A 16,207-nucleotide genomic window follows, 5' to 3' on the forward strand; every position below is an offset into this window, starting at 1 on the left:
TGCAAAGAAAACCCACTGACTCCCATCAAGAAGAAGAAGATCACGCCGTTGAGCTGCAACCAATTCATGGTGACCCCGTCTATGGGGCGTTCCAGGCAAGAGATGAGCGGAGGCGGTTTGCCATTGCCTTTCTCCCCAAAGCAACCCCTCTCTTCCTTGGTGGTCTCCCATCCAAGCACTGACAGTGGCCAACCCTGCTTAGCTGGGTCTGATGAACCCGGGCTAAACGGGGCTGCAAAATTAACAAAGAATCCAGGAGCAGGACTAAAGGGAGAAAAGAAGTTGACACCGCCCACTAGGCGGCATGGCAAAGCCCTGACGAGTTGCTTGTTCTTGGCAATAATGCTACCGCCACTCAAACAAAAAAATCAGTCACAGCAAAAGATTTGCTAAAAGAGATTTAAAAAAGGGAATTGCACATTGTTAGCGTGTATGGAAAAAGTCACGAAACAAACATGGCTAAAGATCAAGTATATTTGTTTTGCAAAACCAAAATTTGAGGCATGCACAAAAATGGCAAATTACAATGGCGCCTAATTATTCTGGCACGAGAGCTCCAATTATGATCAGGAAGGTTTCCAAGAGGTAAAGGGCTCTCTCATTGCGAGCTCCAGGTGCTTACCTGTTTCACTGCATCCAATAACCTCTCCAGCAGAAACTGTCTTCTGTCAACATTGTTTTGCAGCCCTAAAACTCAAGAAAGCATAAATCAAGCGGGTGGCCTATGAGAATTCACAGAAAGGGAAACAATCTATTCTGGAATCTTACCATCCAGGATATTACAAGGCTGCACCTGCCTGGTTTTCACAATCCTTACTCAGCTCCCAACAGCTCTCACCAGCACAAGGGTAACAAGCACACGCAGTCCTTGGGCTATCTGGGTTCTCTCTCTGCCTGTGCTATATGGGAGACTTCAAAGGGTGAAGATATACTGCGATGGAGGAATGCCTTGCAGCATCCATCCATCCCCCAAACCCAATTTCAACACCATCGCCACCCCGTTGCAGGATACTGTAAACTCAAGAGGTTTCTGATGTGGTGCCCGTGGGCACCACAGTACCTGCCAACAGCTTGCCCCATGCTCACCCAGTGTGTTTAAAAAGTGGGCAGGGTCAGGTGGGCTTGTACACATTAGGGCTTCTGATTGGCTGTGCAGATTAGAAGACATCTTGTTAAACAACTTCTGCCTTAAATGTTGAAAAGTTCCTAAATTTTATGCATAACCTTACTCCCTGATATTTTGGGGTAGGCCCCACCTCCTGTGTCAGCCATTTTGTTGTTGTGCCCACCATCCTGTACCAGAATTGCAGGCTCAAAAAGGCTGGGGACTCCTGCAGTAAGAAATCCTCCACTCTCTCCCAGCTTAAAGCATCTTGTTATGTGCATATGTGCATGTATGGGTATGGCTAATTAAGATCAGAAGTGGCATTTTCCCTCTGCTTCTTAGTAACCCTGCTTGCCTTTTATCTTCTACATTGGCAAAACATACAGTCTTTGGGCCGACAAGGGTAAGGTAGTAAGGCACCTCATGGCATGCGTTTCCCAACCATCTCTCATTATAGAACACCATTCTTAGAGGCTACGGTTCCATCCGTGGTTCCGGGAGGGCAACGAGCATCGTAAATTCTCACTGGGTTATAGGAGAAGGCACACTTATCAGTTACATATTGCATGTATGCCTACTTTTATTTCCTCATGGGACAGGAAGTAGAACACAGAGGACTCGCAAGAACCAAACAGGACCAGACGTGCTAAGCTTCTGCTAGGCTGCTGTACTGTGAGTCCTTCCACTCATATCTTGGGACCACAGTTTTTAGATTTGAGCACAAACATTCTTCTGCACATCAGAAGCACACACCCCCCCTCCAAATATGCAGAAATTCTTCTCTCGTCTGCAGGTAGGCCCATTTCTTTGCCTACTGAGTTTCAACATTTTTCAAAAGACATCTCCAGTTGACATTGCAATTCAAGATTTTCTTTTGAAAACTGAAAGGCTCCCAAAATACTATTGGATTCGTTTGTAAAGTATCAGAGGAGTTGGCTGTGTTAGACTGTAGTAGCAAAATAGAAGAGTCCAGTAGCACCTTTAAGACTAACCGACTTTACTGTAGCATAAGCTTTTGAGAATCACAGCTCTCTTCTTCAGATGCATCGGACGAAGAGAGCTGTGATTCTCGAAAGCTTATGCTACAGTAAAGATACATCTGAAGAAGAGAGCTGTGATTCTCGAAAGCTTATGCTACAGTAAAGATGTATCTGAAGAAGAGAGCTGTGATTCTTGAAAGCTTATGCTACAGTAAAGTTGGTTAGTCTTAAAGGTGCTACTGGACTCTTTTCTATTTTGTAAAGTATAACACTCCTTTTCCAAGAGGGATCATCCCAATTTTCAGTGAGTGGTGGACCTAAATTGGTGGGGGTGGGGGATTGGAATTAGCAACACTGCTCACCAGAAATCTGAGCTGGCTCAGTAATTCTTCCTTTCTGCTGTTCTCTGGGCTAATTGTTCTATGTCCCCAACTAAGCTATCAGCCATGCTACTAGCAGTTTGCCTGGGGTTGTGGGGGAGGAAAGCAGTTAGTTAATTATGATGATTAATTTCTCAGGCCAAAGATGATCATAAAAGCAGAATCATCCACACTTCCAATCCAGTAGACAGAGTGCAGAGCAAAGGCAGATAACCAAACACTCATCTTTTCCTGAGCTGACATTTTCACTCACATGCATTACTGCCTTGGAACAAAAAAAGATCCAATCATTTCAATACATTGCACTGTTTCTTATTATGGCCTCTACTTCTGAGACCAGGACAACTGCCCCCATTGCCCCTTTAAAAATTGGGCCAGCTATATCTGAATGTAAATCCAAAACCCAATTACTCTGCTGAAATCACTGACTGCACCAGAGTAATTAACTTGTAAGATTAAAACCTTAGGACACAGTCTGGAGAAGATTAACTGAAGCTAAATTCACTAGGGCCCAGACATACTAGCTCTCCCTGGATCACATCCTTGAAGAGAAATTCTTAATTGGGAATTAATTCCACTGAAATCATTGGGACCTTGTTTCTTTCCAAGGCAAATATAGGCAGAAATGAGGTGTTAAAAGTAACCCAGTCTAATCTAAAACTCAGTAATGCCACTTAATTTATCCCCCCTGGAATATGTCACCTTGATTGATCACTTTCAAAGAATTCAGAGGTGGGGAGATGATTTGAGTTCGGTCTATGCTACACAGTAAATGGGAAAATATGCATCAAACTGTCTACTAAAATAAATGTCAAAGTTACATTCAATTATTATTATATACTTCCTGGCAGCTTAAGCTATTGCAAATTCAATAGTATTATCAACTGACGGGGGAGTTATATATAGCCATAAAGCGCATGAAAAGAGATTACGCCCATCCATCCAACGTATATTTAGAACTGAAAAGCTAAACAGCAATAGTTATTAGATAAGCTGGGGGGTGCGGGGTGACAGTCACACACCCAGTTATTCAAGTGCCAGAAATTTGGACGTCACAACAATGGTCACCAAAAAATATAGCTGCAAAGCCCAGTTGGCTGCCTTGGACATCACGACAAACTACAGTTTACTGTGATGTGTATTCAGCACAACAAACTACAGTTTACTGCGACATGTATTCAGCACAAATACCACCTCCACTCATAATTATTTTGAACTCGAAAGCTATCCAATCTCCATATCCTAACAAATCAAATACATATTATCTAAGTAATGATTGCAACCCCATCTTATAAACATAGCACAAACTTTGTGCATTGAAGCCAACTTCATGGAACGCATAAAGTGTATCCTTGGTTGTCAGATAAATACAGATCATAAACCATGAGGTCAAAAGGGCATGTACTCAACAGGTCCAGCCAGTAACAACATAAAGCTAAAATGGATACAAGATATGCACAGTGCACCAATAATTGCAGTAAATAACTGCAGTAAATAAAAATGTCTCTCCACACCAACTATTTGCAAGTAATTCCTATTATGCACCACGACAAGCGTCTTGAACCTTCTCATATATTGACACCTAAACCAAAACACTACCAAAGATGATGTAGCTTGCCTTGGGAGCAGTGAGAACCTTAAAAGCCCACCAGAAAATATTTGCTTTCAGAAGGAAATTACTTCAACAAGTTAATGGTCTGGGACGAGATTCATGCAGCCCAATTACATGCATGGAGAGCCAGTATGGTGTAATTGTTAGCCTAGAACCAGGGAATCCTGGGTTCAAATCCTCAATCACTGAAAAGCTCATTGGGAGAAGAGATTGCTCCAGTCACTACCTCAGCTTAACCTGCCTCACAGGGTATAAAACAGAGGAGCACAGAAGCACATTCACTATCCTGAGTTCCTTAGGAAAAGGATAAATTAATCAAACAGAAGTCAAGAGTAGCTATTAATGATGGACTAAAACCAGGGAGACCTAAATTCAAATTGTTGCCCAACCAAATTTGCTGGGTAACCTTGAGCCAGTCGCACAGTTACATGTCTGACCTACTTCATAGGGCTGGAAGAGAGATGGACTAAGAATGCTGCTCTGAGCTACACGAAGGGATAAAAGGATAAAACAGGGGAGACAGATATATTCCAGAGGCTCATAATCTTCTATCCACTGCCACCCACCAGGAATGCAATACCACGTCTCCTCCCAGTAAAAAAAAAAAAGTATGACATTATAACAGCACCCCAAAGCAATATCATTTATAAGTGTGCATTTATGATAAACACAAACAATACACAAATGTCAGGCGTACATTTAAGGAGGTCTTTGTAACTCAGCCAACTCATTAATTTATTTTATTTATTTTATTTTATTAAATGTATAGTCCACTCTCCCTGCAAGTGGGCTCAGAGCAGATAACAACATGTATAAACATATAAAACCACATTAATAAGATAAAAATACTTTCAAAAACTCAGATCTAGTAAATAATATCTCAGTTCAGCAATCCATACTGTCCAACCCATACAAGTATATCCCGTGGAGTGGGAGATAACAAGCTATTTAAGGTGAGTCAGCAGAACCTGAGGTGAGGAGGGTTCCAATTCCACGCCCCCCCCTCAGCAGGAAGCCAGGTGGGTGGCTCACCCACACCTCCACCACAACCATATGCCCAGAGGAACATCTCTGTCTTACAAGCCCAGCGGAATGATAACTGATCCCACTGGGCCCTGGTTTCAACAGACAGTGTTCTATCAGGTTGGTACCAGGGCCAAAAACGCCCTGACTCTGGTTGAAGCCAGGTGAACATCTTTGGGGCCATGGACCACCAGTAGCTGTTTATCAGCCGATCGGAGCACCCTCTGGGGAAACGTATGGTTAGTGGCGGTCCTGTAGATAAACGTTGGGACGATTCCTATTTGCTGGGTACCAGTCTTTTTAAAGGTCTGGGGGAGAAAAAAATAATAGAATTTTATTATCAAGGCAGAGTATGTCATATGAAACAACTCTCCAGCACTGGCTGTCAAAAGCCATTGCAAGTGGGCAAAAGAGGCTACCAAAAATCCCAACTCCCTCAAAGTTCTGAACATCCCCCCAAACCTGTCGCCCCCATTTTTAAAAATCACTGCTATAATGTACACCTTGCCCACACCGGAAATATAAATTCCAACACATGCCTTGACAAATTTTCTTTGGCTCTAGGAGCCAGCCCAAAAATTTAAGAATTGGACTTGGTTTTCAGTCTTCAAAGTTTAATATATTAATTACCATATTTTCTAAGTATTATTATCAGAAATCCTAATCCTAACCTCATAACAGTTTCTCACAATTTTATTAAAGCTATGACAAAAATGCTGTATATAAATACAAGTAACACTGACTTTGTTCACCCCTCTGAGTGGAGTACTAATCCGTCTAGAAGCACCATTATTATCATCATCATCGAGTATTTGAGCCAGTCTAGAAAGCAACTAGTTAAGAACTGAATTCTTTCATTGACACTGAATGGTGTAAAATGTTAATTTTAACAATTACAAGAACTTCAGGCACATGTATTTTATGCCACATAGCAAAATATAGTCTGATGTGAAATGATAAGTAAGCTTTGTACTTCTCACTGAAAGGTAATGCAATAAAACCACTGCTAAAAACACTAAGTATCACTGTGAAATGTTTAGGCACCATGGCTTCTTGGCACCCAAGACTTGCCAAGCCTTGTTCCAACAGTATAGAAAAACTGCAAGAGGACCGTGTATGGAGAAAGAAGAGCTTGGATCTGTGGCATGAAGCAAAACCCAAAGCAACCTGTCAGGAAAGGAGCAGATCAGAGAAGGCCTTGGGTTGCAAACCTCCAGGTGGTGGCTGGAGATCTCCCAGAATTACAACTGATCTCCAGGCAACAGAGATCAGTTCTCCTGGAGAAGATGGCCCTGCTGAGGTCCCTCACCTCCCCAAAATGTGCCCTCCCCAGGCTCTACCCCTCAAGTCTCCAGGAATTTTCCAACATGGAGCTGGAAACCCTAAGGCTTCCCCCAGGGTCTTGTTTCCAATACTGAAAGACCGCACATGAAGACTGTTCCTGAGCATCTGCACTGTGCCTTTCAGCTCTGCCACACAGCCCATTCAGGCAACCTTTCTACTGTCACACACACACCTCCACCCAGAAGAACAACAGGCAACTTTCTGACAGGCGGGATCAAAAAGGAAGCCCCCACCCCCGAGCATGTTTAAAGCACCTTTCTCCTGTGCTTCAAAGAACATACAAGCAGCCTTTTGAGATAACAGGCAGGGGGCTGAAGTCCCCCCTTCAGGTGGCGACGGGAGATCTCCAGCCTACAGAGAACAGTTCCCCTGGAAAAAACAGCTGCTTTGAAGGGTGGGCCCTATGGCATTTTGCCCCTCTGGAGTCCGCCTTCCCCAAACCCTGCCTTCCCAAGCTTCATCCCCCCTCCCGATCTCCAGGAATTTGTTGGCAACCCAACTGAGAAAGGAGGTTGTGAGCCTGTGCGGAGGACCTTCCCCCCCTCAGAAGACGTGACAGCGGCTGAAAAGGGAAACGGCAATCCCGAGCGTGTGCAGAGTGCCTTTCGCCTCACACAAGACCCCCAGGCGGGGCGGCGAAAGAAAGCGCTCGCCAGCCCCGGCCCCTCTCCGCCTCGGCAGGCCCGGCCCAGCCCCGCCGCCGCCGCTCACCGCTCATGGCGCCCTCCAGCCCCGCTCGGCACCCAGGCGCAGACTCCGGCCGCCCGCCGCTCCCCGCCGCCCTCCAAGAAACAGGGACTTCACAGCCCAGCATCCCGGCCCCGGAAGTGACCCGCCTCGCCCCGGAAGCAAAACAAGCCGCGCGAGGGAGGCGGCGGTGGATTTCTTTCCTCGCTCGCTGCCGCTTGAATAAGGCGGGTTGAGGCGCCTGCTGTGTTCTCCCGTTGAAGTCCATGGGCTTACTTCGGAGTAGAGGTATCTGGGACTGACAGCGCTGCCGACTCAGGGTTGGGAAGAAGGAGAGAGACCTCCGCAGGGTGTCCGTAGGGTTGCGATCTTCCAAGTGGTAACAATCTAGGAAGGCTAAACCCGGTAAAGTCCAGCAGTCTAAAGTGTGGGACAATCCCACCCGGGAATCACAACAATGAATCACACACTTACTAATTCTAGTTATAATAAAGTGTCAAGTGCTCAAACAATCAACCCAAACTTCTTGTACATGTCATAACGACCACAACGTATCAATACAGACATATACTCATTTCATAGGGTTCAATTCATGTAATACAGTTCTTCTAATGATATCTCAATTCATGTAATATAGTCCTTCTAATGACATCGCTCCCCCGGTGCGAGACAAACTTAGGGAGAAAGGCTCCAGTGCCACGTCCAAGGTAGGGAACAATCCTCTCAACTTCTAACGTAAGTCTTTGTTCTTTACTGTCCAGATGACTTGGCAGAAAGATGGAAGGTAGAAATCCGAACTCAGTGCCCAAACTGGGGCCGGCTAACTATCATGCAGATTTCGTCACACAGACTTCCTCAGGAGCATAAGGATACCCACCCACTCATGGATCATCCTTATGCCCCTGAGGTAGTCCGTGTGATGAAATCTGCATGATAGTTAGCCGGCCCCAGTTTGGGCACTGAGTTCGGATTTCTACCTTCCATCTTTCTGCCAAGTCATCTGGAAAGTAAAGAACAAAGACTTACGTAAGAAGTTGAGAGGATTGTTCCCTACCTTGGACTTGGCACCGGAACCTTCTCCCTGAGTTTGTATTGCACTGGAGGAGCGATGTCATTAGAAGGACTGTATTACATGAATTGAACCCTATGAATTGAGTATATGTCTGTAATGATACGTTGTGGTTGTTATGACATGTACAAGAAGTTTGGGTTGATTGTTTGAGCACTTGACACTTTATTATAAGTAGAATTAGTAAGTGTGTGATTCGTCTTCCAGGTGGTGGCTGGAAATCTCCCGGAATTACAAGCGATCTCCAGAACAAACATCAGTTTCCCTGGAGAAAATGGCTGCTCTGAATGGTGAGCTCTATGGCATTATGCCCGGCTGAGGCCCTTCAGCTCCACATACTCCAGCCTCTCCAGGATCCACTTCCCAAATCTCCAGGAATTTCCCAACCTGGACCTGGCAACTGGGGATTTCCCCCTCCAAAGCAGGTGTTCTCCAAGGGGACTGGTCTCTGTCGACTGAAGATCTCTGGAAAGCTGCTGTAGCAATAGTGACTAAGTGGTCAGGGTGGGAGCCAGCACCCTGCTGGGATGAATCCCACGACTAGCATTAGCTAAGTAGATAGGGTTGCCAGCTCCAAGGTGGGAAATTCCTGGAGATTTGGGGAGTGAAGCCTGGAGAAGGCAAGGTTTGGGGAGGGAAGGAAACCCATCTTGTTATAATTGCATAGAGTCCACCCTCCAAAGCAGCCATTTTCTCCAAGTGATCTCTGGCCTCAAGATCAGTTGTAATTCCAGGAGATCTCCAGACACCACCAGGAAGCTGGCAACCCTATCAGTAGGTGGCCTTGGGTAAACCCTTCTCTCAGCCCCAGCTCCCCAGCTGGATTGTGGGGATAATAACAACACTCTTTTGAGCTAGATCAAGATGGGTAGCCGTGTTAGTCTACAGGAGTAGAAAAGAGCAAGAGTCCAGTAGCACCTCTAAAACTAACAAAATCTGAAGACATGAGCTGTGACTCTTGAAAGCTTATACCCTACCACAAATTTCGATAGTCTTAGAGGTGCTGCTGGACTCTTGCTCTTTTCTAACACTGACTTTGTTCACTTTTCTGGGTGGGCTCTAATCTGTCTAGAATGGTGGCTCCCAGCCTTTTTGGGATGATGACCCACATAATAAAAACAACAACATTCAATTTATAAACCACCCTTGAGGACAACTTAACACTCACTCATAGCAGTTTACAAAGTGTGTTGTTATTATCCCCGCAACAATCAGCCTGTGAGGTGGGTGGGACTGAGAGAGCTCTGAGACTGCTGGCACTGACCGAAAGTCACTCAGCTGGCTTCTAGTGGAGGAGTGGGGAATCAAACCTGGTTCTCCAGATTCGAGTCCTGCCGCTCCTAATCACTACACCATGTATGATGACCCATCCAGGCATGGCCCAAGAGGTTAAGAAGGAGCTGGGGGGTGGGCATTTGGTAGAGGAGATTTGGAAAGATAGCCAATGTCAGCAAAGAGGTGGATGGCCAGTGGCTCAGTGCAGTACATCTCCCATAGCAGGCAGAGGACAGTGAAACACTTGAGGGGGCTGGGCAAAAGGTTGGGCTGCTAAGGAACAATGCCAAGACAGAGCCTATGCTCGCACACGCTCCTTTCTTTGATCTTGCTTTTCCATGTGCTGAACAGCTCCCACCTACTCTCCAGACTTTTGCCCTCTTCTTTCGCTTGCTACCGTAAAGTTACTAGTCGCCAGACAGCTTCCCCCTTCCTCATTATTGTCATAAAGGGGGAGGGGGAGGCAAGAATGTGAGAAGCTGGAAAGCAAGAAGAGCACAAGCCAGAAGTTCCAAACATAAATCAGAAATAAGAGGGGGAAAGATAAACCTTGTCCAGTACCCCTTTCAAGAGGAAAGGGCGCAGAAAAGATGCCATTGGTCTGTGCCCTAGATCTGACGAATGAATAAAGACTTCTAATCCATTTCAAAAATTCTTGAAGGAAGCGAAATTTAGTCAGTGTGGCAAAAATAAATTTCCAACGTATTTTGTCAAAAGCTTTTTCAGCATCCAGTGAAAGCATATTAACTTGATCAGATCTCTTTCTGTTTAATGCGATCCCATCGGCGACCAGCCTAAGATTATCAGAACCCTGCCAACCGTGTATAAATCCTACCTGGTCTACATGTATCCGAATTCTAATAACTTTTTGAAATCTATTAATAATGGCAGTTAATATCTTAGCATCCACATTCATGGAAGAAATAGGTCAAAATCTTGAGTATTGCTAGGCTTTGGGATCACAGTAAAATAAGCATCCCGCAGCAATAAACTGGATGTCACTCCATTGATCACCAGGGTTGGCTTGGCTGATCTTGCTGGCTAGGCGGATATATCCTATGCAGGGGTAATTTCGTAGAAAAAGAGCTGCAAGAACTTATTAGCACAACTCACTAGCATATGCCACGCCCCTTGCCATCACTGGAAGTGTATCATTAGCATAACTGATTTGCATATGCCAACCCCCCTGACCTCACCTATTTTGGCTGTTTTGCACCTAATCCTGCCCATTCAGGGCCGAAATTGGGCCCAAAATGGCAAAAAGGGGCTGAAAATGGCTGAAAAGGGGCCCCAAATGGTCAGAATTGGGCAGCTGCTGAGCGGGAGAGTGATCCACCACCTGTCAGAGGCCAAATTCTGGCCGTTTTGGGACCAATCCTGGCTATTCTGGGCCCAATCCAGGCCAAAATGGGCCCAAAATGGCCAAAAATCAGATGGGCGGGGCCACCTGGCATGTGACCTCTTTGGAGAACTACCGGAACTGCATTCCTGTGCATTCCCCCTCAAAACGAGGCCTAATCCTACGTGTGTCCCATATGCTGCCATGCTTAGAGTGTGGTCAGAATCTGTTGGCCACTAAGGCGTGGCTTCATACTATCAAATATTGGTTGAGACTTCATTTTAATTCTGACCCCCCCCCCCTAGTTATATGTATCATTTATTATCTGAATCTGTCTACTCTAGTTGGTCAGCCTATATTGAAGCTAAAATAAGTAACTTGAATTTATCTATGGAATCTTTATCCTTGCTTTCTGAGTCTGAGGCCTTCTCAAAAACAAAATCTAGTCTTTTGGGATTAGAGTTACAAACTCTCTATAGTTCTGCTAATAGAACTTGTTCTCCCCTACGTTTGGGGATTGTTCCTGATGTAAGTTTCCCAGCAGTATACCTTTACAAACTCCTGACTCCCAATTTGCGTAGAGCCTTTTCTCTGGCCAGATTTAATGTTCTTCCTTCAGCCATTTTATCTGGTAGATTCCATGGGATTTCTTATTCTAGCAGATATTGTCCCTGTTCGATGGACTGTGTTGAAACTGTTTCCCACGTCCTTCTCCAGTGTCCTCTTTATTTGGTGCTGCGTCACGATCTTCTACATCCTATATTAGCCCAACTTTCAGAGTTTTCTGATGATTTTAAGGTTCTTTTTTTGCTTGACAACCCAGATGTGGAAATAACTGAAATAGTAGCAAAGTTTCTCTACAGTGTTATGGCTATACACCCTGACAAGTAATATCCTATATTAGGTTTCGCTACATTGTTGTTCTGCTCTTATCTGTAATTTTAAACTTACTCTGTATGGCCTCATTTCTGTTTCTAAAATTTTCTTAATTTGACTGACTGAATACTATATTATATATATATTCCAATAAAGGCTTGCTTGGACATTGGACATCCTTCCTCTCTTACTGCTACATGTGTATCACTCTTGAAGCCGTGCACTTGGTAGAAGAGGAACAACCATGGTAGATAGGAACAGTCAGGGCTTTTTTTCTGGGACAAGAGGTGGTGGAACTCAGGACCGCACAATGATGTCACTTTGGGTCAGCTGGAACAAGGGGGGAGTTTTTTAAAGTTTAAATTGTCCTCGGTGAAAATGGTCACATGGCCGGTGGCCCCACCCCCTGATCTCCAGACAGAGGGCAATCTAAACTCCCCTCTGTCTGGAGATCAGGGGGCAGGGCCACCGGCCATGTGACCATTTTTAAGAGGTGCCGGAAGTCCGTTCCACTACGTTCCTGCTGAAAAAAAACCCCTGGGAGTATTCCATTGTTTGGTCAAGTTCTAAATAGAAATGTTATACATTTTAATTGATTTTTTACATTTTTATTTTTTATTGAAAACATGCTGTCTTTCCACCCACAATAGGGGTGCTTAATTATTACATCCTGTCATTTGCCAACTGTTCTTAACTACTTTATGTAATCTTTGCATAGCCTTATGACTGAGTTAAAACAAAAAATACACTCTTGCCCGACACAGTTGTCTAGAGCAGTCATTGACACCCCTCCTGCAAGGGGAAAAGAAAAATGTTAATTCGGCAATCAGCTGTGAGGCATTTGGTAGCTATTTGGCCGATAAGATCTTGTTGCTCCACCAGGATCTGCCAGCAACAGTTGATTCAGTACATGGAAGCCCCTTGGCCATCTTCAAAGTTGGTATTAGAACAATTCAGGCCATCCTCCCAGGATGAGGTGGACGAGATCCTGCATGTTGTGAACCCTAACACGTGCCTGCTGGACCTGTACTCATCGTCGCTGGTGAAAACCAGCGATGCCAGGAGTCAGGCCCCTTTAGCTGACATCATCAATATGTCCTTGAGTTCTGGGATTTTCCCACTGAAGGAGGCAGTGGTGCAGCCCTTATTGAAAAAAACATCTCTGGATCCTATTGATCCAACCAATTGCCGCCCAGTTTCGAATCTTCCATTCCTGAGCAAGGTAATTGAGAGGGCAGTAGCAGAACAACTCCAGGTATTCTTGGATGATTCCTCTATCCTGGACCCATTTCAGTCCAGTTTCCAACCTGGCCATGGTGGAGAGACAGCACTGGTTGCCCTCACACATGACCCGCGGCAACACCTGAATCGGTTGGGGCGGCGCTGCTGGTACTTGTAGATCTCACATCTGCATTCCACATGGTTGATTATGATCTTCTGACCCAGCAGCTCGCTACTGTGGGGATACATGGGACAAGACAGCCTTGCAATGCCTGAGCTCCTTTCTCCACAGTTGGGGACAGAGGGTGGTGCTAGGGGAACAGATGATGATGATGATGATGATGATGATGATGATGATGATTAATAATAACAACAACAACAACAACATTTCTAAACCGCCCTTCCCGCAAGCGGGCTCAGGGTGAGGTACAGCAGTTATAAAAATATAATACAAATATTAAAAACAATTCATAAAACAACAGTTCATAAAACAACAGTTCATCATAAAATCAACAAACATAATAACTGTCCCAAGATGGGGTCAATTCCAGATTCCTGCCCATCAGCATACAGGGGGAGGGAAGCGGACAGATAATGTACTGCATCCCATATGTAGGTCAGCTAACAAATGGGCACTACATAGCCCCATGCTGTACCCATATGTTGGGCAGCCAGCCGGTGGACACTGTATAACCCCACACTTAGATGTCTGCATGCCATTCTTTGGTGTGTTTTATTCTTTGGTGTGTGGCATCCCTCGGGGCAATTCTTTCCCCAATGTTGTTTAATATACACACGTGCCCCTCTTCCCAGGTGATCCGTAGCTTTGGGCTAGGTTGTCACCAGTATGTAGATGACAGCTCTATCTGCTGATGGATGGCCAGCCAGATGCTGCCCCGGATTCCTTGGCCAAGGGTCTGGATGTTGTGGCGGAATGGTTGAGGCAGAGTCATCTGAAACTGGATCCCCTGAAGATGGAGATTCTGTATCTGGGTTGTGGGACAATGGATTTGGGAATCCAGGTCCCAACCCTCGATGGAATGCAGTTAAGGCCTTTGTCAATGGTGAAGAGCCTGGGCATGCTCATGGATGCCACACTTTCAATGAAGGCCCGAGTCATGGCCATTGCCAAATCTGCATTTTTTCACCTTTGGCAGGTCAAGCAGGTGGCACCCTATCGTCCCAGAACCTGGCTTTGGTAGTCCATGCAATGTTCACCTCCAGGTTGGACTACTGTAACTTGATATATGCTGGGTTGCCCTTGAGTTTGACCCAGAAATTACAGCTGGTCCAGAATGCAGTGGCACATGTCCTTACTGAGACACCATTTAGGGCACATATCCCTCTACTGCTGTGCCAGCTGCTCTGGCTCCCGGTCATGTTCCAGGTCCAGTTCAAGGTGTTGATCTTGTTATTTAAAACCCTTCACGGACCGAGACCAGCACACCTGCAGCACCGTTTCTCCCATTAAGTCCCCCGCAGGGCCTTGCGCTCTATGGACAAGCAGCTACTGGTGATCCCTGGCCCAAGGGATGTTCGTTTAGCCTCGACCAGGGCCAGGATGGCTCTGTCCTGGTGGAATGCACTCCCAATAGAGATCCAGGTCCTGCAGGATTATATACAGTTCCACTGGGCCTTTGAGTGCCAGCAATGTCCCCCTTTCTGACCACCACGCCCCTCCCTTGGGTGGGGTGACCTTGGGCTAGTCCCGGCTCTCTGGAGCTCTCTCAGCCCCACCCACCTCACAGGGTGTTGTGGGGATAATAATGACATACTTTATAAACCGCTCTGAGTGGGCATTAAGTTGTCCTGAAGGGCGGTATATAAATCGAATGTTATTATTGTTGTTATTCCCTACCACAGTGAGCACTGTATCGTGGCTGTGCCTGTAGCTTTTATTGTAGTCTTTGTTTGTTGACGGCGCCTGAATTTCAGATTGTTTATGATTGATTTTTGTATTTTTATGGTGTTTTAAATTTGTATTTTATTGTTGTGAGCCGCTTTGAGTGCATTCATGGGGATAAATAAATAAATAAAATAAGGCTTTGACTTTCATCTGAAGTCTACAAAAATAGTGTGCTAAAAAACTGAAATAATTGGGCTCTTTTGTGCATCAGCCCTGACTTAACAAAAATCATGTGCTGTAATTAAATTCTCTTGAAAACTTAAATCAAGTACCTTCTTTGATCATTATGACATAAAGATCTTATTTAGCAGTTGATATGATACTGCAGATTAATATTCACTGCTCATCAAATCAAATTTGTTGCCCCCCCCCCCCCGCAGTGAACAAATCTGCCTTTGAAACAAACTGTGGACAAGAGTGACACCCAGTGATGGTCTTGCATAAAGACTGTACACATTTTACAGCAAAAATGCAAGCACCATACGCGGTGGTGGAAAGTGCTGTCAAGTCATAGCTGACTTAAGGCAACCCCTGCTGGGGTTTTCAAGGCAGGAGACTAACAGAGGTGGTTTGCCCTTGCCTGCCTGTGCTTCCTTGGTCGTCTTTTGAGGACTCCCATCCAATTACTAACTAAAGTCAATACTGCTTAGGTTATGAGATCAGGCTTGTCTGGGCTATCCAGGACAGGGTGCAAACACCATATTTGGTAGGTAAAATAATAATAATAACAGTAGAAGCTCTATGACTTGAACTAAACCAAACATTTTTCCCAGGTAAAATTAGGAATTAATTATAATTACATAGGTGCATAATAACACTGCCTTTCTGCTCAAACATAACTTTCCAGGGGAGGATATAAATTTAAATACAGGAAATGCAGTATCAAATTTAAAACAAAAACCAATCAAACAGAGGAATATGTTTATTTTAATGGAAACAAAAACCCAGAATTATTTTGATAGCTTGCAAATGCGTTGCGGCGTAAGCTTTCGTGGACTAGAGTCTGCGTCAGATGCATGCAATGAAAGCAGTCAAAAGCTGTAGGGGGGGGGGACATGAATAGTAGGCTTAAAGGCCACAAATTAGGAAGTACAATCTATGTCGTCTCTATGACAAAACTCAGAAATAAACAAGGTAAGTATAGTAACTATTCATAATCGATCGTATGTTGTGATAAACACTGTCAAGATTAAAGTATGCAATTTAACATCTATATAGTCTAAGAAATGTGCCACCTAGTTAAGGAAACTGAACCTACTGATATCATTAATTTGTCAGTTTAATGGTGGGGTCCCCTTTTAAAGGTCCTTTATTTAAGTGAACAGGGTGGACTTTGCCTAGCTCCTAAAAGACATTACCATAGGCACCAGGTGAACTTGTTAGAGTGGAC

The 16,207-nt window shown here is 44.8% G+C and overlaps 1 protein-coding gene across 4 annotated transcripts in view; it reads right to left on the reverse strand.

The window, feature by feature from the left end:
• The window catches only part of SNX29 (sorting nexin 29), a 244,645-nt gene extending 237,408 nt beyond the window's left edge, over positions 1-7,237 (reverse strand). For all 4 annotated transcript variants that reach the window (XM_054995524.1, XM_054995526.1, XM_054995525.1 and 1 more), the window contains exons 1-2: positions 7,156-7,237; positions 623-687 (exon numbers count right to left, since the gene is read on the reverse strand). In XM_054995524.1, coding sequence (XP_054851499.1) covers positions 623-687; positions 7,156-7,162 — 72 coding nt within the window. In that variant the 5' untranslated portion in view covers positions 7,163-7,237. The remainder of the gene's footprint in view (positions 1-622; positions 688-7,155) is intronic.
• Between the last annotated feature and the right edge of the window lie 8,970 nt (positions 7,238-16,207).

This window comes from Eublepharis macularius, chromosome 12 (assembly GCF_028583425.1).
Source record: "Eublepharis macularius isolate TG4126 chromosome 12, MPM_Emac_v1.0, whole genome shotgun sequence".
Taxonomy (NCBI): domain Eukaryota; kingdom Metazoa; phylum Chordata; class Lepidosauria; order Squamata; family Eublepharidae; genus Eublepharis; species Eublepharis macularius.